This window comes from Vanessa tameamea, chromosome 18 (assembly GCF_037043105.1).
Source record: "Vanessa tameamea isolate UH-Manoa-2023 chromosome 18, ilVanTame1 primary haplotype, whole genome shotgun sequence".
In the NCBI taxonomy this organism is placed as follows: Eukaryota; Metazoa; Arthropoda; class Insecta; order Lepidoptera; family Nymphalidae; genus Vanessa; species Vanessa tameamea.
In genome coordinates, this window is record NC_087326.1 from 6,064,506 (window position 1) to 6,091,723 (window position 27,218).

At 31.8% G+C, this 27,218-nt stretch overlaps 1 protein-coding gene across 1 annotated transcript in view; it reads left to right on the top strand.

Moving 5' to 3' along the window:
• Window positions 1-315: 315 nt before the first annotated feature.
• LOC113399175 (thrombospondin type-1 domain-containing protein 4-like) overlaps window positions 316-27,218 on the top strand; it is a 117,032-nt gene continuing 90,129 nt past the window's right edge. The window contains exon 1 of the mRNA XM_026638257.2: window positions 316-542. Coding sequence (XP_026494042.2) covers window positions 505-542 — 38 coding nt within the window. The 5' untranslated portion in view covers window positions 316-504. The remainder of the gene's footprint in view (window positions 543-27,218) is intronic.

Here is a 27,218-nt window from a genome sequence, read left to right on the forward strand (position 1 = left end):
CACTTATAGAAGACGGTGTAATCATACCGTTATGCATAAATATTTCTTTACTTTCGATAAAAAGGGCCACCCGACAATATGACGTTACCTCTGCATTCAGATATTGGGATTTTAGAATACATAATATCATGCCGATGTACAATGTACGCTCTACATTGCGTACCGGTGGAAGCATGCACATTTCTTTCTCTTTGTAAGTTCGCAACCTTTGGTTAAAATTCATTGTTTAAAAAAAATCTCTTATTTAAAAATCATAGTAAATATTGTTTTGTTTCTATGTAATACAATTTAATTATAGCTATAATTTCTTTTACAGGTCCCAATTCAATGCGCTGAGAGAATTCGAAGAAGATGACAGAAGTCGATATCACGTGATAGAAAAATAAAATAGAAGTAATAGAAAACTCATTTCATTAGATAGATATTTAATTAAAGTGTTGTTATTAAGTGCAATTATATAATTTAATTACTGATTTTAGTCACATCGGATATTATAGTTCAATTATGGATCATCAAAGACGCTTCCTTTTATATTTGTCAATGTAAGTATTGTTTCCTTTTTATTTATTTTACAAGATGACATGACACGTTGAAGGATATCTTTAGCTGACCAGACAGTGCAAGGAATACCTACTTGATATTTAAAGTACACATAGGCGGTCGCAACCAAAATCAAATAAAGACTACCTACGAGAAAAAAGCAAAATCGCTATTAACATAAAAGAAAATTAGAATTATTTTATTAAACTCTACGTGACCTACAGAATCATGCATTAATATTTGTTAATTGTTTCTATAAAATATTTCCCTCGTACAAAATAAACAAAGTATGAACTCCTATAGTGTAACCATGTAAACGAAAAAAATATGGCATTGTAGCTTTTTTTTTTTTTGCTGGAAATACGCATAACGCGTTTCCCCCACATGATGTGGAGGGGTATTTGGGGCTCGCCGGCGCTGATGGCGCCGAAATATCCACTAAAAAACCAGCAGTACCCACTCCGTCTTTTTGGGAGACGTCACTGGGTCGCTTGCGCATACTACCGTGACATGGCACTGTAGCTACTACAAACATTAACGAACTGATTATTGTATGAACAATGTCTATTCTTTGTTATAGATTTTATTATATCCATCAATTTTACGATATCCGATAACAATTGATATTTACAACCTATAAACACGAAGTAAAAACAAATTATTCGGTCGTAAAATAGAATAACTACTATAGAATCAACGGTCGGTTTTAGAAGTTAGCTTAAAGTGACGCTTTACACGACTAACCGTTAAGTGGCAGTTAAAATTGAGATTTATATGATATATTTAATAGATTTATAACATTAACAATACTACTTAATAAATAATTGACCTTCGGTGTTTTCAATAACGACGATTTATTTTTGTCAAGAGTTACATGTTTATGATAACAATTTATATTGATTAAGTTTATTGAACTCGTACTCGTATGTCCCATGAAATTAACTTTATGATGGTATTAGGATAATTATTTTTGTTTTATAGTTTTTAAATATATAGGTACTTTGGATATTTAAAATATATTATATACATATATTAATTATATTTGACAGTACGTAAAGTCTCATTAACAACTTTGAGGTGTTTTGTCTTTTAAAAGTGCTGATGTTTAGGTTCAAATTGTGCCTCATGTCTACTTCCTTGCACTAATATCCCACTACTGGGCTAACGCATCCTCTTATTTTGATGTGAGAGCTTGGAACATAATCCAACAAGCTAATCCACCGTGTGTTCAGACACATCACAACAGAGGCGTTTGCTCGGATTTGAACCTGCAATAATTCGCTTTTGCGGGTTAAAATTAATACAATACAATATTAACCGATAAATTATATTCCATTTCTGTCTTATGTAACTAAATAATTAACTGTTATTTGATTTAAGATAGTTTTGTAAATTACAAATATACATTATACAACATATGACTTTAACGAGTTAGCAGACTTAAACAAGTTTAAGAATAAAACGTGTTTAATTCGAGTGACAAAGTAGAGGGCGAATTTGCGTTTACATGAATGCTCTCTAAAATCGAACATAATCACCTGTCTTATCTAGTATTTCACAATTATATTCAGACTACTTTCGTTTCCTATGAGTTTTAAATTGCATAATTGCGTGGTCGATATTTATTGAACGGGCATTTTCGTGGGCGGTCCAGATTCTAAATTCCGAAGACTTTATACCTAACGTGGACATTGATCCGTCGTATACATAAGACTAACAATTCATTGAAAAGTATGTTAAACGTGATCAATTTTTGGTTAACTTTAAAGAAACCTACGTTTTTGAGTCATGAAGGTGTAGGTTTCCTACCTAACCTTTTAGTCATTTCAAGGCATTCAATGTTGCTTCATACTCAATTTCATCAAATTAGGGGTAGTTGTTCAGCCGTAAAAGCGGCTGAGACAGAAAACGAATAAAGCAAATGAACAGAAGTGGTTCTCCTGAACTAACTATCAACTATATATATTCGAAAACATTTATCTTAACAAAAAGTTTTTAAGAACGAGTACATATAGACAGTATCTAATATCATTTTCATATTTATTAAGCTTTATGATAATACCTACTTAAAAAAACATAATCTATTATTGTGTAAAACCAAGTGTTATCGAATATAACCGTTTGAGCGTAAAAATGTTTTCATTCTATATTTAAATTTCAAAATGTTAACCGTAAAAACAGCACACGCATCATTAACCAGTGTCCCCATCCGTACAGGAATGGCATTTAGCGGTTCGGACACAGGATATCGAAAGAAATTAGAAACGCCTCAATGGTCAACATTCCTTAGAGAAATGCTGCGGGGTGTCAAAATACCTGTCCTTATTTATAACCTGTCCATTGAATCGGTGGACACATTCTAGAAATCGCAACTGGATAAGATTTATAGTCGCAGGACATTAGGGATTCGTTTATTTGTGTATTGTCATGTCCAGTTGTATGTATAGCCTTTTGCGTAAATTATATATGTGTTGCGTATTTGTTTAGTGTCATATTCGCTCCGATTTTTTCGTCTATTTTAGAGAAATTATACAGTAATGTTAAATGAAAAAAAAAACATTTATTTTTACTATTATTATTATTTGTTTAGGTCATTGTTTTTTACATCTACGGTTCTGACTATAAATGTTATACTTTTTCACTCGAATATCAAATAATTTATGACAAAAAGCGAACTCTAACTGAATATCCTCTAAACGAACGTTTATGAGTAGAACTGTTAATTATATATCGTAATATCATATCGTAAAAACGAAACATTCATTTACAATAATATAACGGTAATTAAACTTAACTAGACTTGAAATATCATGAACGCAAGATTTACCTATCGTTGTGGATTGTCGAAGAAATAATAAAATTATACGGACGGACTTATCACGAGATCTCCGAAATTATAGGTTCTATGGGCTTGAAATTTAGCATAATTACTCCTCATAGTCAGAGCAACTTTTTGGAAATTTCAACTGCAGGGCTGAGGGGAGGAAGTGCGGTAACTTTGCACGAATTTTACCCGTACGAAGTCGGGACGGGGCTACTTTATACATTGATATATGTAAGAGAATATCTCCCGACCCGTACAAGTTTATTCGTCATCTTTTTCAAAACAATTGAATTGAAATTTCAATTTTTCATTTTAAATTAGTAAAAGTGTACCAAATATAGATTATATTCGAGGACAAAAACCAAGACATTTAATTAAGTGTTTTGATATCTAATTGAGCGATCTATTACAGACAAGTTTAAGATAGATGACGTACTGTAATAAGATAAAAGCGCTAAGTCGCACAGATATCAAAAACACAATTTATAAATGAGTATTATATATACAAACACAATAAGTCATATTTATTTGAAGATATCTCGGTGTATATTTTCACTGGAAACGAAATATCCTCTCTTCCATTCTTTTTGCTTTTGAATCTGAAACTTCGTTATATCTAAATGATATATTTATGTGCTTGCGGTCCGAAACGACCTTACTTGATGTTAGGTACCATCCACCCATCAGATATTTTACCACCATACGGCAGTGCTCAGTATTGTTGTGTTTCGGTTTGAAGGGCCAGTAGCAGTAGTAGTAGGTGAGCCAGATGACGACCTCCGTGGTCGAGTAGAGTGTACACCGGTTTTCATGGCTATGCCACTCCGAGGTCCCGGGTTCGATTCCCCGCCGAGTCGATGTAGAAAAAGTTCATTAGTTTTCTATGTTGCCTTGGGTCTGGGTGTTTGTGGTACCGTCGTTACTTCCGATTTCCATAACACAAGTGCTTTAGCTACTTACATTGGGATCAGAGTAATATATGTGATGTTGTCCAATATTTATTTAATATTTATTTAGAGTAATAGGCTTAATGGACTGGCAGGTTGTTAGCGCGCTGGTGATATAAGAAATGGTTAATATTTCTTACAGCGCCATTGTTTAAGGGCGGTGGTGATCACCTACCACCCGGTGACCCATTTGCTCGTCCGCTTATCCAATATCATATAAAAATCGACCTAGCCAAATAGAGGCCAGACGCGGGACTAATGGGATTATATTATTGTTGTATTACAGTGTTTACTGTGTTACTTCCTTGCTCCAAACTTATTCTGGATAGAAAAATCAAAATAATGGTTTCGCCTCTACAGGGGCATTCGAACTCAATAAAGAATTCCGTAATTCCTACTACATTACACATGCTCTCAGCGGCGTCTGTTACGATACAACGATCACAATTCAAATATTACATAAAAGCATTCAATTAAATCATATAAAATGCTTTAATTATACCTAGGTACTCCCAGAAATACTAAAGCATGACCTAATCCAGCCGAACCCATAATGACTTCACGAATGCACATAATGCTTGCCATATAACTATTATCGAATACTAAATATATCGATGTTAATACAAATTACTTCTTTGTAATGTCTCTTTAGAAGAAGTAGACTAGATGAAAAAAAAAAAAAATAACAGATTTTATCATCAATGCCGTTCGGGTCTGGGAGCTTGAAAAAACTTGATTGATTAACTTATAATCGATAAGCAAATTAATTTATTCGATTTCAATGAACCTTTCGATATCCGTCATGGGTAAAGGCCTACTTGTTTTTTTAAGTTTTGAATTACATGTAAAATAATACGTGTGTTTTAGACTGTCTAAATTATTTTGCATTCACATAAATCGATATAAATTATTAAAAAATTGATAGTAAATACCACAACGACCTTGCGACGAGTTTTGGTCTCTTCAGATATACGAATTTATAATGTAGTAAAAATGTCATAACTAAAGAGAATACCGTCAGAAACGTTTCAATTCAATGTTATGTCGCACGTGACATTGGCGAAATAATATGTGCCCTCTTGGCACAAATAAAAGCACAAAATAAAAATAATGGTATATTAAATCAAATTTGACCTTGAAAATTTAAACGAAAATTTTCTACCGGCTTAAAGTTAACTTGTAACGTTACGTATGTTGTAATTTGGCTTCTTACCATTCAGTATACAAGTGTGCACGTCTTAAATAATTATATTTTCAACGTTGACACGTGACTCGATAGTCACAGTTGTGATCGCTCCAACTAAATAGTGACATACAATCACAACTCACTTTGGTCGACCATCAGAATTTACTTAATTATTTCGAATCAGATCGCCGCATTCAATTCATGTCAACTACGCATGTGGTCTGATACGAGACGTCATATACTCGTAATTGACTCAAATATCCGACATGTTTTCATGCAACACCATTAAATTTACCAATAAATACATTTAAAGTTGACGTTTGAAATGAATAAGGCATATTATACTTAAAGTTATATAGACGATAGTTTTATCGTGCTCTTTAGCTTGGATTATTAGTATTTCTTGTTTTTACATATATGTATAATAATTGTGTTTGATAATTGCAACTAAAGTAAACTAAACTTAGTTTTTACCATTTATACATTGAATATAGTCTGGTAAATTTACTATTCGGAAGTTCTAAGAGCTTACTTGAATATAGATTTTAGATATATATTTTTGAGTTTGACTCTTTAATAATAAAATTAAAAAAAACGTAATCTATAGTATAAAATATCCCGTAAAGTAGTCTACCATGACACGGAATAGATCTCGAATAGTATATATTTTTAAACTAGCGACATTGCACGGGCAGTAGATAGTGTCGAGAAAAAATATCTTAAGTTTAAAGTTTTATGTTTTAATAAACCACAAAATCATATACATCGAAGTAAACTACTTACTCAATTAAGCTTACAAATCCAAATAAAATACAGCGAACACTTTTAACAAAGACATGAACGCATGAACGAACGAACGAACGAACACTTTTTACAAGTCGCGACAATATCGACCTTTCTATTCGAGTCCGAAAATAAAAAAAAATAATGGCAGTTTGGCGCGCTTTTGTTTTTTTTTTTTAACAGACTAGCTAGCTGTTATGTGGATAAAGGAATTTCGCAAACATTCGTTTCGATATATGTTGTTGTCTCTTTTTATTTTTTATTTTAAAAGTAAGTTAACAGTAAGGTAACAGTATCATTATAATATAAATACGACGAATCTATTAATATTGTTATATTCCTTTAAAAAACTTAAACAATCATGAATGAACACATAATAAATTGTCTGACGTCACAGCTCAAGTGGTAACAGAGGGTACAGGCGCCGCTCGAATAGGTGATAAAATTATTAATTATAATTACTAAAGGCTAAATGTAAGGATTGATTAATGGTTCTATGATAACGCAGCGAGTTACTGTCGAGTAACCAGTTCAATCTCGAACCGGCGGTGTATTCGAAATAGTAATGGGAATTTCTTGTCAGAATTTCTTACAGTATTCGAACCTAAACGGAATTTAAAGTTTTATATTATATACGATCATTTATACGTACGTACACATACATTCTCCTAATTTTTCGATTTCTGATCGACTACAATCAATTCCATTCAATCTAAAAACTAATTAAAAAAAATATACGTGCTTTACTTTACTTTATACTTTATTGTACACCACACAGAGAAAATAAATAAATAAAAAATAGATCCAGCCTTAACAAAAGACGCGTACAATTTTGGCGACTTTATCGCTACATAGCGATCTCTTCCAGGCAACCAACGGTAATCGGTATATGTAATCAAAACAACTCCGAATGATAGTAAATTTCAAAGTATTTTTCATTGTAAATAATATAATGTTTAATTCTTTATTATTATTCGATATCCCAGGTATTATTCGATTACACGAATACAATCAATTAGTCTTCATTACACGTACTTACCGATAAAAAACCTTAGTCATTTATTTTAGTGACTATTCACTTCGTACAGTCAAAACAAGTAATTGTATTACAGTTTCGTATTTCGTAACGTGATGTTTGTATCTAAAGGTTATTGAGGAAACGCAGTGTATTTAAGAACTAATCATAAACGCTACTACTAATACATAATTGTTACTACTTGTCCAAACTTCGCATGAGTACCTCCTCCTGCGGTACCTAGAGGAGTACCAGCTGATTAGCGACTGCCAGTACGGTTCCCGTCGGGGTCGCTCAGCCGGTGATCTTCTAGTTTACCTGACACATAAATGGGCGGAGGCTTTATAACTTATCTTTGCCGTTCAAATCAACTTGGTGTAAGATCTTTGTGAAAGTCCGGATAAATACCACCCATTCATCATATATTCTACCGTCAGACAGCAATACTGAGTATCGTTGTGTTCCGGTTTGAAGGATGAATGAGCCGGTGTCACAACAGGCACAAGGGACATAACATCTTAGTTACCGAGGCTTGTGATGCATTGGTGATATGGGAAATGATTAACATTCCTCACAGTAGCAATGGGCAGTGGTAACCACATCAGATGGTCCAGTGTCGAACTGTAAATAAATAAACTGTCTCAAAATACCAGACAAAGAGATACTTAAGGACTGTTACAGAAGTTCAAAATAAATGAACTTAGATCGAATTGAAATGGCAGTGAAATCCTTATAGTTACAGCTACATGTTGTTGACTAGCTTCAATAATAATAATCTAAATTTAAGATGAATTATCATATAAAATACGCCCAAGACTACTTAAAATGACAATATTGGACCATAAGTTTGAATGATAAAATTGAATATTCATGATTTATAGAGGATTTTTAATTAATAACGATAAATTTCATTTAAAGAATAGCTTATAGAATTCTCTAATTTGCAATGATTAATTTTTGAATATATATTTTTTTTTATCAATCTTAATTTATTTTACATACTTAATGAGGATATTATAATAATTTTAGGTGATTTTGTTTTAGAATACTTCCGTTTATAGAATAATAGTGTTGTATTCCGATTGATGCATTTTCAATATGAAAAAGTAATGACATAGTAAGTGAAAATAAGCTGTGAAAGTCCCACATCAGAAATGATCGTGATATGTGACGTTGCACTAAATCCGTATTCCAGATAAAAATGTTACAAAATTTCCTCCCTACCACCGAGCACTGGATGAATTAAGTTTTTTCATAAATTAATCAATTTCATACTTAATTTAAAAAAAAACCGTGTATTATTTGGACACATTGATCAAGAAAGCAAGTAGCATCAGCATTATTTAATAAAACAATACGCCGATTATGAGTGTGGTGTACAAAAAATAATATTATTATTATTTCGTGAACTAGGAGATTTTTATAAATTAACTAACATGTTTATTTGCTCACTATATAAATTAAATTATATTTATTATAACTTATTATCAAATCTCCACAGACCAAGCATTCGTTATTAGACTTTAACTGAATAGCTAAATTTTAAAATTTTTTTTATTGCAAATACAATCTATCTTTGTTCTTTAATATCGTCATCTGGTTTTATGATTTTCGTCTTTAACTGATGTAATGAATTCCCAAGGGGATGCTACACTGTTACTTAGGAAATGAAAATTATCAAATTTGCTCTTCCCTGCTCTACCCAGAGGTTCCGTCACGGTTCAGTCGCTACCACGCATCGTCATTTCATATATACATATATATAAACCTGATGTATATAGGTAACACATTATATAACTAGCCACTGCCTGTACTACAGACTAAAAATTTCAAAATTAGAAAATGACATGGTCGGGAGCAGCGATCTTAAAAATAATTGATACAATTTTAGCAAAAAAATTAATTGCTAATTTAATGTATAGGCCACTCCTTGCATAGTTACCAAGACACAGACATTATAAAATATATATTTAAAAAATATGTAATTGCCAATAACAATTTTATGCTAATCTCTGAATATTTTAAAGTCTAGATAACCTATTTATCGAACAATTAAAATTAATATTTTAATAACTTTCAAAATAACATTACTATTTATTAAAAAGATTGTTTTTTAATCTGTAACAAATTTAACGAAACGAATTAAAAAAACATTTGAAAGGAATATTATGTATTTTTAATATAACACGCGTCGAGAATTTAGGCGCCTTGGGTGGTATTCCTTTATCGATTTGGGTCAATTTTAATATTATTTATCCATTTTCATGCTCGTCGGCACCAATATTTTCAACTACATATTTAAATCAATTCAATGTCTTAAAGTATATTTATGTGATATAGAAAATAACATTAAGAAATAGCGTAAAAATCATTTGCCTATTCTGTACTGAGAGCTCAGTATCCACTTAAAAATATTATTGCCATGTTTAAAAAATACAGTTACAATTATTTTATTTGTCAAATAACAGTAGTGATAGCTTTAAATTTAATTTATTCTCGTGAAGAATTTGTACGAGCCTACTTGAATAAAAATATATTTTATTTTAAATTAATCGTATAACACAAACGAATGAATTCTTAGGCTGTTTCCATACGGGGCCGTAAAAAAAAGCGACATCGTTTGCTGCTGATGCCGCGTTTACACGATTCAAATCGTTAAGCGCGCACAAATGCAAACACCAATCACAAACGCATCAAAAGCATCGTCGCGGCAAAAATATATTATTTTTTTTTGCAATGCCGTATGAAAATAGCTTTATATATTTAACTTTGCATATTATCGAACGTGTAGATATTTATTAGCAAAGAATATTTTTTTGCTTTTTAAAGTAACATAATAAAAATATTTCCGCGACAATATATCAACGCTAATGGCTTATAATAAACATATAATTCGATAAAAAAACCGTTTTGCCCACGCATTCATAATCATATATGTAAAAATCTATATACTGATCTCTTTGTTAGTTCTTGAACAATATATTATATCAATATTACACATGTTCAATTTAAACAAAATAAAATTTATTTTATTTTTATTTTTAGCAAAACATATTATATAAATAGTCAAGAGTCATATTTAATAATAATAATAATATGGTGGAAATTATATTCAATATTCTAACTAAAATAAAATCTAAATATATGAGTTTTACTATTGCATAAGTTATTTTAAACCACAGCAGCGTTCTCATTTATTCTCTATCTGTTCAATCTGTCACTTTTCGGCGTATAAAATACTCTTTTTGTTAAAAGTTACGTCAATTTGTTGTCGGACGAAAGGGACTGATCAAGGAAGTTGCATTAACATAAATTATATCAGTAGAAATTTTAAGTAATTTACGTTTATCACATACAATGACATTTTAACTCTAATAAAGGAAAGAACACAACGAACTTCTAATCCGTATTAATTCAAATGAATATAATCAGCTTTTCAACGTGTGGTTCTCATCCGATATCATTACCACTGTAACTACAGTCACAAGGGACTTAACATTTGAATTCCCTAGTTTGGTGGCACGTTGACGAGTAAGGAATGGTTAATATTTCTTATAGTACCATTGTCTACGGACGTCTCAGTCCTAGCGATAGAGATTTAATTTAATGTATTTATTACATAAATATAGTCTGTTTCGTGTAACCTGTGGATAACGTAATGTTCACCTATCAAATAATTGTTTCATCATGATCATCATGATCATCATCATCCTATCAGTCTGTATTAGTCCGCTGCTGGACATAGGCTTCCCCCAAGGCGCGCCATTGAGACCGATCTTCGGCCCTTCTCATCACCTTCCATACATCATCGCTCCACCATGCCACAGGGCGTCCTACACTGCCCTTACACTACGTTTTTCGGAAAAATTGTTTAAAGATGAGAAAAAAAATTGAAAGGAGTTTTCTTTCTTTTTTTAAATTAGTTCAAGAACGACACTCATCTGTTCTTTTTTAATCTTGGAAAAAGCAAAGACGTTGCGCTATGAAGATATTGCGTTATATTACGATAGTGCAGTTATTAGAGGAGCGTCCATCACTTTAATAAAGACTTATAACCCATAAAGTTTATTAGATGCAACATGCATTTCTAAACCATAATACTAACAATGTTTAACATTTACAAGTCTACAAGGAAGACTATCGATATAGGATCGAGTCAAATGCTGTGAGAAATAACAAATAAAACAAAGCGTGTGAACGCGCCGTCACGATTGTTTCCGGGCACACGATGTTCGCGATGTGGTAGGTGAAGATCGTTTGTATCTATTGTTTAATAAATGTTAGTTTGAGATATGAAAGTCTTAAAACTAACCTTTAAGCATGTTCCAGACTTGTTTTTGTCTAAACATGTCCATAGCAATTCAGCAAAATCAACTTTGAAATGCTTGATTTATTCGTTATTGTAGCAACTCTATATCAAAGCTACTCACAAATTGGTAAATTAAAAATGATCACTAGTTGTGACATCATTAAATTTTATTTTTACTTTCATACATTAACTCGTACGTGAAATATGTTTATGTTTCAGCTTTTAGCTGTGCCTTATAAATACATTAAATTGAAGTCGTGTGCTATTCAAAAAGTCTTAAAAATATCTATATTTCCAATATAACCTCATATTTTGGATCGTGAATTAAAGTCGTTGAAATAAATATAGTATTTCTTAATTTTGGTTGTATAACAATAAGCCTCGACCAATTCCGAGAAAAATTAAGGAAAAAGAAGTACGTACTAATAACATAAAATTTACGCTTGTTACAGCCGGTGAAACTAAGAAGCGCAACTATTTTTATAATAATTTTATCTACTAAAAACTTCTCCACAACGTGCTGCTATCTTCTGCTATAGTTTTATGTACATTAATTCAGTAGTTTCTTATAGTAGGCGTTAAAAAAATGCCTCATTATTTATTGGATAATATAAGTGAAAATTATTATAATATTCAATAGTTTTTGTAAACATTTCGAGAAAATTTCAACTCGTTAACACGTAACAATTTTTCCAACAAAAGATTTCAATAAATCAACGTCAAGATACCTTATGTCGAATTTCTTATACGAATTATAAAACAACTTCTGTCTAAAATGAAATGTTAACGACTTTGGACGAAAAAAAAATCTGAATGTGCTAAATTAATCAGCAGACCGGTCAATGTCTTGTCAACTTTGAATCCCCAAGGCCATATTCATAAAGATGAGTTCCGTTGATTTGCATAGATTTTGCCCCGTCTAACTCTTTTATTGTTTATCAAGAAGCTCTGAGTATTGTATGTTTTTATTATTTCTGAATATATATTATTTTACTAAAGGATTTCATTTGTTTCAAACTAAGTTTTGTCAGATACTAAACTCACATGGACGTACGTACATTAGGTATATACCACGATCGGAAAAACCGTTTTATTTTGAATACATACCAAATCGTATCACAACCTAGAAGTTATTGCAATCATGAGTTTTTAAAATTATTGCGTTCGCTTAAAATTAAATAATCTCTATTTACTCAATAAACTTATATATTGTACATTAGAATGAAATGTTAGGTTCTTACATAAAATATTTAAACGTAATACTAATCTTCAGTGTATCATTTATTGCGTATTATTTGAGTAAGTTTCTACCTATTTAAAAAAATTTTGTTACACGTGAGGAACAGCTTATAGAAAATGTTTTTTCTATCCGAAAAACTTTGTTGGTTACTAAAATTTAAAAATCAATTAAGTAAATAAATAATAATTTGAAACTATTTGTAAAAAAAATGCACAAAAACAAAACTACAGAAAGTATGTGTTAATATTATATAATTACGAATACGAAAAATGAATATATTTTATATGCATAAAGAGCCGATCAAGCTCGTTCAAAATTAACGATAAAATTTCGTTTACACGCTTAGAATCAATATTTAAATCTGATTCTCCACACTATTGTACATTAAGCAACACGTTTTTTTATGTGTTTTTATATTATTTTATATAGTTCCACTGAATTATTTAACGTCGTAGAGTCCTGCAGTTCTATTCTGTGAGAACTCACTTCGTATTTCACTCGTGAAATGTAGAAAACTGACTTGCGCTGACACGCCATTTGGATGCGCGTATCCTTTTGAATATCATAATGTTATTATAACAAATGTCACTTATGACTCTCGACATTTCACTATCGTGTTCTGCGAAGAGTTCCGAGTTTGTTATTCAAGAATTATTAGGTACTACTGTTAGGTGTCGTCCGCGGCTTCGCTCGTGTTTTAGGAGATGGTCGTCAGTTGTTAGGCATAAAAGAGTAGCTTATGTCGTCCCTTGGACTTCAAGCTTGTGTCATACCAAATTACATTCAATTTGGTACAGTAGTTTGGAAGTGAAAGAGCGACAGACAGACAGATTTACTTTCGCATTTATAATATTAGATAGTGAGTAATGTTATTTAGTTGCAAAAACCTGTACGATATACTGGATACCATTAACCCTGACATGGTGACCACGACACATCTGGTAAAGTTTTTCTAAAATACATTATTGGCTTTCCCATTATTATTCATTGCTTGCAGCTATTATGTTATAGTATATATAAAAGTCTATTGAATATGTGTTACATTTAGGATACTTATTAAAATGACGTCATTTTATCGATATAAACAGTCTCCCAAAAACCTCATATCTGCTCCATGAAATCACCGAATACATCGGCGGAAGTACTGTAAGAACTTTCATAAAATTTATTATTCAAAAGTTGTATATCATTCATCTAGTTACTTAAGCGATCGCGTGATATTCTGTAATAAACATTAAAATTAATTGCTAATATCATTTTATTTACAACACTATACTTAGAAACGTATCATTTACGCAACTGCAAACGTAAAGCTTAAATAATAAATAAATTCAGAATAATACCATTGACAAATACTACTAGCGTTGAGGATGACGAATAATTTGTTGCTCTAATACGATATTATACCACAAGTTATAGTTCATGTACACTTTGTTATTATTAGCCTCTTTAATATTAATAGACTGCGATACCGTTTGGCCAATCACCGTAAAACTTGCTACATATAGATTATGTCATATTATATGGAGACGGTTTTTAATCTATTCACTTGCCTATCAACCTCACATGTCCGAGACCATTTGAGTTGATGTGAGGCGCAGAGAGGAGACGACGAGCCGAGATGGCCCAGTGGTTAGAACGCGTACATTTTATCGGTGTTTGCGGGTTCAAACCTAGGCAAGCAAGGAAAGCTGTGTTTTTAATTCATCTTGTGATCGGCGGTGAAGGGAAACTATCGTGAGGAAACCTTCATATGTCTAATTTTAACGAAATTCTGCTACATGTGAATCCACCGAACCGCATTAGAGCAGTACGGTGGAATATGCTCCTAATCTTCTCCTCAAAGAGAGAGAAGGCCTTAGCCCAGCAGTGGGAAATTTACAGGCTGTACATGTTGCAGAGAGAAGACACACGTTACTAAAAGAGCGTTGAGTATGAGCGAAGAGGGAGAGAGGGGAAGAGGACGACCTAACTAAGCATGGATGGAATGTGTGATGAGGGATACGAGAGAGATGGATTTGAACGATCAGATGATGAATAATAGAGGAGAATGGAATGAAAAGACATCCGCCGACCGCAAATAGATTGGAACACGGGTAGGTTAAATATGACTTGCACTTCAACACATCAGATTCTCTACCGTACCCAATTGAATAAAAGGCAGAACAACGTATACCGCGTTATAGTATTATATAAATTCATTGTTTTTGTTCGTATTCTTTTTGTTCGTTCATCCGATTGAGTGGAAATTTTGAACAGTTGTTGGTGGCATGGCCAGAAACCATATCAGGCATATTGACATTAACAGGTAATCGATATTTATTTTCCTTATTTTTTTTATACCTAGATATTTATTTGTACGGTTTGATTTTAATGCTAGTAGTACAAAATTAAATGTTTATATCAATCTAATAATCTGTAATAATTATAGTATTACCATCATCATCACCCGCAGCAAAACTTTTATGTAACTCTTTGTCTGAGGCACATACAGTCCTCCGCTAATCTTAACCAGGTTTACTCATCGAGGAATAATTATACTTAATGATATCAGTTACGATACGATCTCGATTATATTCCGATCCAACTTTGACCGATCCACAACTGGATCGTTGCGTTTGTAGAATAGGTACGCAGCTAAACGACTACTATAGCGATAAACTGTTGATTTGTTTGTAGAAATGGGGCCCAGTACGCCTACGAATACTATGCTCAATATTTTTTTCATGTAATAGAATTTAAATAAAGTGTATATTTTATTATTGGTAACAATAAATAAAGTGCCTACTATAATGCTAAATCTATTTTAACAGTTAACGCTGAATTGAAGGGGTCAATAAAGGGAAATGAATTCCGTACAAGGTTAATTATAGCCCAAGTTCACCGTGCATAACGATTTTGACGCGTGCAAGGAGACCTCAGAATAAATGGTATAACTAATAGACGGGACGCGCCTACCAGCTGTCTGAACCATTATCAACCGTAAACTTTTGTATTTTTTATTACAACATTATTTGTCGTATAAGTATTATGTTGTAGATCCTAGTTAACACGTGGGCTTGAAACATTTGGAAGAGTTGCTCGTTGTAGGATATTTACGGACTGTTATCCGTGAAATCTAATCAACAACGTCAAATATATCAATAATATTTATTGAATATTTATAACTATTATATTGTAAATGTATAATATATGATATTATATATGTATTATGCTTGTATTGTTTTGTCATATCTTGCAAAATTTACACACCTATATCGTTAGATTTTTTTCTCTAAGCTTGCCTGGAAGATATCACTGTTTAGCCTTTTGTAAGATAATTTATTATTTTATTTGTTCGTTTATTTTTATTGTTTTTTTTTTGTGTCCAATAGTGTGTCTTACCATTATTGTTGTTGCTATACCAAAAATACTAGTAGCTTTTAAAATGAACACGTTCAAATCGTCTATCTATACTCGAAAAGTTTAATATATGAGGGTTTGAGGATTTAACATTGAGTAGATTATTAAATGTTGTAACAGAAAAATAAATGTTAAAATTCCACGTAACGAGGTCTCTTGATACAGAACAGTTTGTCTCCAGTGATAGGATCAGTTTCGACAGTGAATGACGTGTCTAATAACCATGAAACTGCTCCGTTGCCTGAAATAAATTTACGTTTTGACACCATCATATTTACTAGTTGCACAGCTTTGCTGGACCAAAGATTAAATTTACATTAATAGTGTAAATGCCCACTGTGGGGCGAAGGAATCTCCCATGAGGGGATGATTTTGAGCTTAGTCGAGCACATTGCTTCATTGTATGTTTGTGGATATGCTCTTAGTATAATTACAGATTATCTCATGGTACTTTGTTTCACCGCCTACTAAAAGCTCTTTGTTAATTTGACCAGATTTGAACCCGTAATCTTCAATTTTAAATCCACAAGATCCACGGGTTCTATTCTCGTTGACACCTCGGCTCATAATGTTAAAATAATAATTTATTTATGATTTCTTTGTGATTTTGTAGTTTTAACAAGCAGTGGAACATTGTGTCTCAAACATTAAAGCAATGTTTATACGCTGGAGGAGTTTTCCTTTCGCTATGGAAAGTAATGCAAAAACGCATAATGTTTATTTCAAACTATTTAAATACGAGTGACAAAGAACAGTGGCGCTTTGTGACAGCGTTTTCGTAACACGGGCGCGACGTTGCGGATCATCGGTCTCGGAAATAGGACATACATTCACACTGCATTCGGTTATTCGTTTGTCGTGATTGTCTGTAATGTGACATAGTTTATTTAATTGAGTAACATGAGTACCTATAGTGTAACATCACATAAAGGATACAAAAGTTTAAGAAATTATCGATGACTGCCACCGCATAGGCAAATAACTGGTTGAGTAATATTTGTCTCACATACATATAAAACTGTAACGAGGTCGTCTGTTCATGACATTAAAGGGATCATTATCGAGACAGAGGTCGAATCTTGGAAGCTCGATTAAATGTATCTCTTGTTATATTGTTTTTCCTTCTGTAAGGCAGGCAGGCATATGAGGAATAAGCGTATTTTTTAAATTCGGCTTCGTTCATTACATTACTAACTATTCGTCCCGGCTTCACACGGATCCAATGAGGTTCTATATACAACTTCCGAAGACGAAACATAATAAGAAAAAATCTTGTTATATTCTATAGACAGTCGAAATTATCGGCTTTTCTCTGCTACAATATGCATATATTATACACATAAACTTTTCTCTTGGATCATTTTGTTATTTGAACTGTATTAATATCTGTTGCGTACTTTAAAGACCTAAGCGCACAGACAGCGGGAATCGTGTTTGTTTTATATTATGTAGAGACGTTAGCTTTTTTTTAATATAGTACAACTTGTCTAGTAACAATTGTATCTAAATTATATGACCCGAGGTGGTGATTGGAGCCAAGTGGGAGTAGGGTGTTGAGATAGGCCTATCTCCAGCAGTGGACTGCGATTGCCAGAGTGACGATATTGATACTAACAAGTACAACAAGAATTAATAATAATTAAAATTAAATCTAATAATCAAAATTTGTATGAACGGAGTCTGAAGTTTTACACGTAGCTTAATATGTGGGATGAAATCGATATTCACAAGTAAATATCACTTACATATTGGCTAATTATCGTAATTAAATCACTGTTTAATTTAATGGTATTTCTCACGACGTTCATTGAGGCGTTATATTCGATTCACACTATGTATTGTGTAATTTGTATCATCTAACGAAATTGATAGCATTTTGGCGCTGAATAATGATCAAATCAAATATCATACAGAATGGTTTTAACTTATCGGGTAAAGCTCCAGAAAAACCTTCTTAAGAGTCTGCCCATTACATTTGAAAATATTTCGATTAACATTCAAAGATTTTGAAAAAGTACGGTCAACGAAAAAATTATAATTTCCACAATACATTTTTATGCAGTCTAATTAAACCTATTGATCTTGTGTTCGTCTTTGTCTATGTGTCTGTAAACATGTCTGACGCGTTGACATCTTTACGACGAGTAAAACTATCGGCTAGAGTTGGCTAATAAATACCGGTCAAGGTTTCAATAAATTCGAATACGAATCTAGGAATTACGATGTGTTTTTACAGAAAGATAAAACCTTGCAAACAATTTCATTTTGAAATTTTATTCTCAACGAATGCATCAAAGTTTGGCTCTAAGCTCTACTATGTTTGGATATTTAATGGGCAGTTGAAAATGTAGACAGAACGAATCATATAAAATCGATTTTACATTTAGAAATTGAACAATCTCTCGCGGGAACAGCATGGGTCAAGTTTAAATCAATTTCGCTTCTGAAATTGGCATTAACGTATGCGAATGATGCTCGTATCCAGAATAATTGTAACGATTAATCTCAAATCAATCGAATTTCCAATAACGATATCGATATAACTGCTTTCGATTCGTTTCAAAGATGGAAATTATATTAATGCGAATTATTAATAACTAAACGTATTTTGGAAGAATTTCATACTAATTTTTGCTCTAGGGTCAATGAACCATAAAACAATTCTTTTTTAAATATTTTTTTTTTAAATGATCATAATATATTAGCCCTGCCGTAGTATATAATACATGTAATGTAGGTTAACAAAACATAAACGGCGTCTTTGCGTTGTTAGTTCGCGAGTTCAAATACGGCACACAATATAACTGACTACTGAATCGGTGTTAAGAGTTAATCTCTGGCTTAGCGCTTAAAAAAACTTAATAAAAAAGTGGTTTATTTCTTTTGTCTTATGAATAATAATTTATTATATGTTAAATATATCATATGTTTATTAAATAGACTGGTGACACAAGTATTTATATATTATAATTTAAGTTTTCATTTTTAACCATGCTGAAACATTTTTTAATTTGCCCAACGTTTCAAAAGAATTGCATCTGTCTTGATAACGAGCTAAAAATTATCTACGCAACTCTACTGCATGATTTTGTATAAATACAATAATATAAATCACGTCGCTATATTCAATTTTCAACTTTAATGTTTAAGTCAAAGGGTCTACAATAATAAAAATCGATTAAAAATATTATATGCATTTGTGTCATTTTGTACCTTTTATTCCGTAGTATTTTCCCGTTAGTTTATTATAATATATTATTGTGAGATGATTCATAATTAAAGAAAAGATCTCAGAAATATATTACACTGTGCAATTTATGAATATTTAATTATATTTTCACACAACAAAAAAATACGTTAATAAACAAAATAGTAGTATAACTATGTCAATAGTGATGTATAGTTTCAAACGAAGACACAAAAGCGATGTATTAATCTTTTGACTATAAATAATCGTTACTGGTTATGGATTAAACGTCTTAACTAGCACGCGCTGTGTTTGTATTCAAAGAGTGAAGACTCGTCTCATAATCTGCTTAGCTACAAAATTAATATGTTGGGACGAATAATGAAATGACAAAAACCGGCCAAGGGATCTTTGGACTCAAACATCTAGAGTTCCGTACAATTTTTTTTTTTATGATATCGGTAGGCGGACTAGCAAATTGGCCACCTGATTGTAAGTGGTCACCAACGCTCATAGACAATGGTGTTGTAAGAAATATTAACCATTCCTTACATCACCAATGCACCACCAACCTTAGGAACTAAGATGTTACGTCCCTTGTGCCTGTAGTTACACTGGCTCACTCACCCTTCAAACCGGATCACAACAATACTGAGTACTACTGTTTGGCGGTAGAATATCTGATGAGTGGGTGGTACCTACCCAGACAGGTTTGCTCAAAGACCTACCACCAATATTCAGAATTAAGATTAATATGTATGTATTTTATATGTTCAATTTGGGTGCAACGATTCTTTCCGTATCTGGCGATTCAAACTATCATAAAAAGGATTTTTTGTCACTTGTGTAATTAAAATTATAATTAAAGTGAAAAAATGGACTGATACGTAAAAAGAGACGCAATTCAAAGTCTCAGCGCAGTTTCATTTGTCTAACGAAACCCTAAAAACAGCTCACGCATCCGTTGACAATTTGTTGCGACGTAGTCATATAATTGATGAAGTATTTGTATAATACCGGATGAACGAGTGGCTTACAAGTTAATAATATGTCAATTTTAAATAATTCAAAATGTGGGGCAAGATCTCTTGTACCTTACCCTTACCCGGTTATGTCATCAACTTAAATCTATTGATTGACAATTGAACCTTATGAATTAAAATTGTTATTTATCTTCATATTAGCTGTATTAATATAATAGTGCTTGGCTAACTGTGATGCAATCGACTATGACAAAGTCTCTCGGTAAAGTGACCACACTCACTTCGTATGTCAATCGTGAAATTTTAAAAAACGATTTACGGTGATACCCTATTTTGCTGCGAGTCTAGTTTGCTATGATTATATATTACAGATAAAATTGCATCATCATAAAGTTCACGATAGATCTCTATCTTTATCTATTGAAATTGTTTTGCTTATTTTTTATATTATGGTTTTACCAAATATTTTAGTAGCGAAATATTGAGTTCCAAAAAAATATTTTTCTATTATCTTACGCAAACTTGGCGTTCGACTTGAGTCAATAGAGGTCATATTTCCGTGATATTATAATAGTATGGAACACTTGTTCCAAGCTATCTGCAATGTGTAGCTGTTTAAGAAAACAGTCATTACACGGTCCAACCGGGCGCAGCGTGTCGCCACTATCCGTATGGTGAGTGGTGCAGTAAACTTTGCTGTTATGGGAACATTTATAATTTTCTTTCTTTTGCTTCCACGTAACTTTGGCATGATGAAAACTTAACTAATCATGAAATTTCGTTTTACAAATATTCTTATTATTACAATGACGTCAATATGTTTTTACTAAAGAAGAAATAAGTAGAGTAATATTAGATTATCGGTGAAAGTTTTTTTTTAACTAGTATTTTTATGTTTTTGTCTGGTTTGAATTGACCGTTACATTTTCATGTTTAGTTTTATGAAACAAACCACTGCAAATGCAAATTCTATCAGGTGTTCGTCAAATTGAACCGATTTTAAATCAATATCATTATAATATATGCATTGCACCAAAACATAGACATCCAAAATAACTCTGGACCTTATAACGTGGATCTTTGTCAAAACCTATATTAATTGGTTTTTAATATCAAAACTACATAGTACTATTAGGATACTTACTCATTATCACGATGTAATTTAATTCGACATAATACATTAGTACAGTATTATTCCCTGACATAAGAGTGACATAATGTTTTGGCTCAGTAGAGACAAACTTGAAATTCAACGCAGAACACGACTCGAAATGTCAGAAATGACAAGCGACAATGATTGTAATAATAATAACATTCAAAGGATACACGGATCAAATTAGCGTATCACAATTAAGTTTACAACATTTCATAAGATAGACACGAAGTTAGTAGAATTTGTCAGGATAATTCATTCTAATATTACCTGTGAAACGTAAAAAGTGGCTGCGTAATATTTTATTTATTAAAATATTACAACTACAAAATCATTCCCATTACTTTTATCCAGTTAAAACTAGATTTTAGATTAATAATAGATTGTAATTAATTGAATCCGATACGTATACCGGTTCTCTCACAGATACAAAATTCGAATAAACAAATGTCTTTGTATACACAGATAAAACAATATTGTATTATCTGTGCATTTCTGTACACGTACTCGTAAATGTGTACAAAATAAATGCCCATGTCACAATAGTTTTCTTAGCAAATAACATTGGGTTTCTGAGATTTCTTACGTTAACGCTGAACTAACACCGAGGGCATGTCGGAAATACCGATACTTGGTCCCCATCGAATTCTTGTCGAAGATTTGTAGAAATAAATTTTACTGCTAGATTTTAGAACTGAATAAAATTTATAGCATTAAATTCCAAATATTGCAAATTAAAACTGTACATTTATATAAAAAAAAACAATTGTTGCGATAGTTTTTTTTTTTGTATCTATATAAACTCTATCTGCGGTTTCCCCGCGTGAAATTCAATACTTCAAGAATTAGAATACAAACCTTCATATCCAACTTTGTTTAAGAGTGTAAAAAGTGTCCATCCTTGGAGTTCAAGTATACTCCGTACCAAATTTCACTGGTTTAATCGTGAAACCGTAACAGACATACAGACATATAGACAGAGTTACTTTTGCAATTATACTACTATTACTACAGATATTTATTAATTTATTTATGACAATAAAACACGGAGGAAGTCTAATAAGATAATTATATAATAATTAATAGATAAACAAAGTATATAAAATTAAGTATATAAATTAAACTACGTATGGAAATACATCGGAAAAGCATCCAGTAAGATATACCAGTTTTATCATCATGCTAAATTTCATCAAGTCTTTGTACACATTGAGTGTACTTCTTAGTCAAACGAAACAATATTTATTAAAATATTTGTTCCCGTTCAAGTAGGTACACTCTAACAAACACTTTTGAATATTTTTACCGGATTATTACATCAATAAAAAAGCTTCAACTATTTAGAAATGCCAACTCTATTAAAAAGGATGGACAAGCAAATCAATTATTTAGTTCGTCATAAAGTTTTTAGACTTTACCGATTAATTTTTACGTAGAAAATGCCACCTTAATTTTTTATCAGTCTCTGTTTATACAAAACTTTACTCTAATTTTACGATTTTAAACGTAATCAAAATCGATTTAACAGATAAAGCTGTACTAAAAATTAAACGAAACTCGATGGTTTATGTGTTTTCAATCGAGTTAAGCAATAGATATTTTTCTCCGTGAAATGTTCTTCTCCGTGAGTTGCCCCGTGATTTTAAATAATATAAGTAAATGATCATGTATTTATAAAGGGACTATGCAGCCCAATTTTTATAAAATGTACTCTCACATCATCCTAAAACTAGCGCGAACAAAGAATTTTTTCAGCTTTATAAAATAGGGATCCAATTACTGTACAAATTATTTGTTTCTTTCTACAGAATACATTATATAAAGGGCAATGTCAATATATATTTATACAAATATGTGTATATACTCCCTGTACATGGTAAAGGAAGTGTCTAAATAGATTTTTTATATCTTCCTGCATTGGTTCTTTTATCGTCACAAATGTAAACAATGGACCGATGTTTGTCGTCTTCGTTTTACCAGAAGTTATTTGATCATAACTGTGCAAACATACAAAGAAGTTATAATATGAAACATAATCGGTTTGTTGCTCCTCTTGTTTAAGGGGATATTATTGAAACAAAATAGCTTCTTCGAATATTTACTCGAAATTTTTGTTGTAATAATTCTTCTGATTTAAATTTCGGGACGTACTATTGGATTCTAAGCATTTTTTTCTGCTACGAATGAGGCAACCGTTTATTTTGTAATATTTATTTTTGTTTTACGGTCAAATAATTCTAATGGCAAGAAATATATAAAATAAAATACATTAAAAAATCTATTTTTTATATAAATTGATGTTAGTTAAACTTAAACGTACTTCTTATGTTTGCTTGTATTTCTTGATACCAAAATGAATACAGTCATTTACCCCGTGATCTATTTTCTAAAGTTATCTACGAATGTTATCTTCCGTATCTGACGATAATACAAAAGTTAGTTCACTGCACATAACGGTGTCTTTAGCATTGTGCAATGTTTGCAAATTGTTCTCTTGACGGCGTCAGAGAACTTACTGGTGCTTATATTTTGATTATGGGTTCATACAAACCAAACCACATAAATACAACTTTTAGAATTATTTATTAAATACAAAGAAAATACTTTTATTAAATACAAAAGTAATGCATAAATAAATACTATTTATAAATCGATTTCAGTTTATTGCGAATTTCCGGATATATTTTGAATCTAAAATTATAACCGAGATTCATATCGTAATTACCAAAAAAATTAATTAATGAATGGTAACTAAATCTACATTTAAAGATTAATTTTTACATTTTGTTTCATCAAATTGTGTTTTTAACCATATTTTTTTACACAGCAGTCGTGGTTAAAGATTATTTCGTGTACGTAAAAATATAGACTAAACGATACTTCTACAAGAAATTTCCAATTCGAACGAACTTCGATAAGAAACTTCATTCGCTATTGAAATCTTGTGGGGTGAATTTTAAAAATTTCACCTGCAAATAATGCTTCTAATTCATGTAGGAGCTGTTCATAGCATCTTTATGTCAGTTAAACAGTCTTAAGATTTTATTATGCATATTAAATTTTCTATTATGAACGTTTCATAAAACGTGTTGTCTGAGCAATGAACATACTCGTTTAAATACATTTGTGTTGTGAATTGAAATGTGATTTCATTTAATTAACAAATCTTGTTTTAATTAAATTAAATGTAGGACATTTGATTTATTATTTACACTGATGAAAAAAAGAACATGGAATCTTTTTTATACAATGTGTGAATCTTTATTCAAATAATTTATGATCCAAGATAACATGTTACGAAAATAGTTGAATAGAATTGTCGTTGGATACAAGTATAATTAGTTAATAGCCACGATCATTCGGAGTGCTCCATAAATTTAAATTAAGAACGTGTTCTAATTTCAAACCACGATATATGCGAAATAAAAAAAAACGTTTTTTTATTATTTGTTTTCATAATTTAATAAGGTTTTTTAAAACTTATTCTTTTTTTTTAATTTATACCCAATGACTTTAATTTTAAATATTAAGGAATGCACTGCACTTGTTTTAAACGTTTTTTTTTTAATTCGCACATTACTTAGTGCTGGTCACGTTCTTTACTAATGAAACGGGTCGTTAATTTCGCTAGATGAGTATTTCGTCTAGTCGAGGCGCCAGACTTTTATGTTTGTACTCAAGAGGTCTCGTGTGTAATTTGACGGCTTCGTGTAAACTTTTAATCAGCAAATATTTTACTACTATTTAGGTTATGTCATATAGACCTTTGCGGAATGTGCAAAAAATTCCTCTGATACTAAATAAATTGCATAGATATGGTTTATCGGTTTGTTTGCGAAAAAAAAACAGCTGTAATTATTTTTAAGAAATTTGTTATGGTACTTTTTCATGTAGCGTGAGTGAGTCGATGTAAAGGCATAGGACCTTATTAAAAAAGCAGCAGAGTCTAGGCAGCGTATTATTATTTCACCTTATATTTTACGAGCGAGCCTTACAATATTACTTGAGAGCCGAGATGGCCCAGTGGTTAGAACGCGTGCATCTTAACCGATGATTTCGGGTTCAAACCCAGGCAAGCACCGCTGAATTTTCATGTGCTTAATTTGTGTTTATAATTCATCTCGTACTCGGCGGTGAAGGAAAACATCAGCCACATGTGTATTCCACCAACCCGCATTGGAGCAGCGTGGTGGAATATGCTCCAAGCCTTCTCCTCAAAGGGAGAGGAGGCCTTAGCCTAGCAGTGGGAAATTTACAGGCTGCTAATGCTAAAAAAAAATGCTTACAATAGTCCCATATGATGTATAATATCTGACATTTCGGAAATATGCAACATTAACATTATATGTTCTCGAAAAAAGGTTTGGTACCATCTGACTTGTGTTGGCTACTGCGGGCGCTCATTGGTCAAATTTAATAGCGCGGGCTTCCCCGGCTTCCAGTTACACACTTCCGTCCCTTTTCACGAAATCTCTCCCACAGATTGCAGGAAAGAAATATATTACAAATATACATAAAAACCCAGAACACGATAAAATGTATGTACCCTTATTGTTAAACTACTTTTTCTCCCAGACAACTTTTTGGGACAATATTGATGGACCAGATTTAATTTATAGACGTAAGTTGTACGAAACGTTGAATTAAATGTCAAAATTATAGCTGGCTTGTTAAATTTTGAATAACGTTTGGTTTTTGTCTTTTTTCTTATTTAGTTTTTCTAATCTCTGCATACATGTTGTCGGTGCTTTTGTAGTATTATTATTTTATATTTCATATTATATTTATTAAGTTAGTTCGGTAATTTTATGTGCTTTCTCGTTTCTATTTCCAGACAGCATCACAATTAAATTGTTTGTGCCAGTAGTCTTTCTTGGTGATTTTAGATGGATTCTAGATACTTGGTGATATTTCTCCAGCATGTCCATGTCTATAAAAAAAAATATTATTATTATTTGTATTAAACGCTTTAGTTTTTGTTAAAAACAAGAATAGTTGAAAAATTCCGATTGAATTGATTTTGTGTTGTGTTTTTTGATCACATAAGAGACTTGTTGAGACGGCTCGTTTCATCTATAATCTTGAATTAAATGCAGTCTCTGGCTATCAGTACTCCGTGGATATAATTTACAGTTAAACTTTATAATTCTAATAATATTGATTCGTGGTACAGTTTATGATGCATTTATATTTATCGTGAGTAAGCTTGGCTGCAAAACGACCATATCGATGTCACACTAGTAGATTCCTAGCGGTGTGGCGCCTCGCATGTTTACAGCTAAATAAATCCACTAATTTATGATTTAAATTCAACTCGTATAGAGATAACTGCAATAATTGCATTCGACGTATAATCATTTATACTAGTGGAATAGCTATTACTTATATTAAGCGCGGTGTATCTTAGTGGTGACTTAAATGTACAGTTAACTAGCAACTACCTCGTTGTTCAAGTGGTTAGCTTGTTCGGCTGTTGTTTGGAAAGGCCGAGTTCAAAGCCTTGGTATGCTCAGTAAAATTTATTATGTATTCTTTGGATTTTTTTAAGTCTCGGAAAGTACGTTCAGTTGTTGGTCATGCGTCTGTTCTCTCCTGTCGTGAGTAGTTAATCTACGTCCACGTGGTCATAGTTGTCCGTGCCTTTTTTCG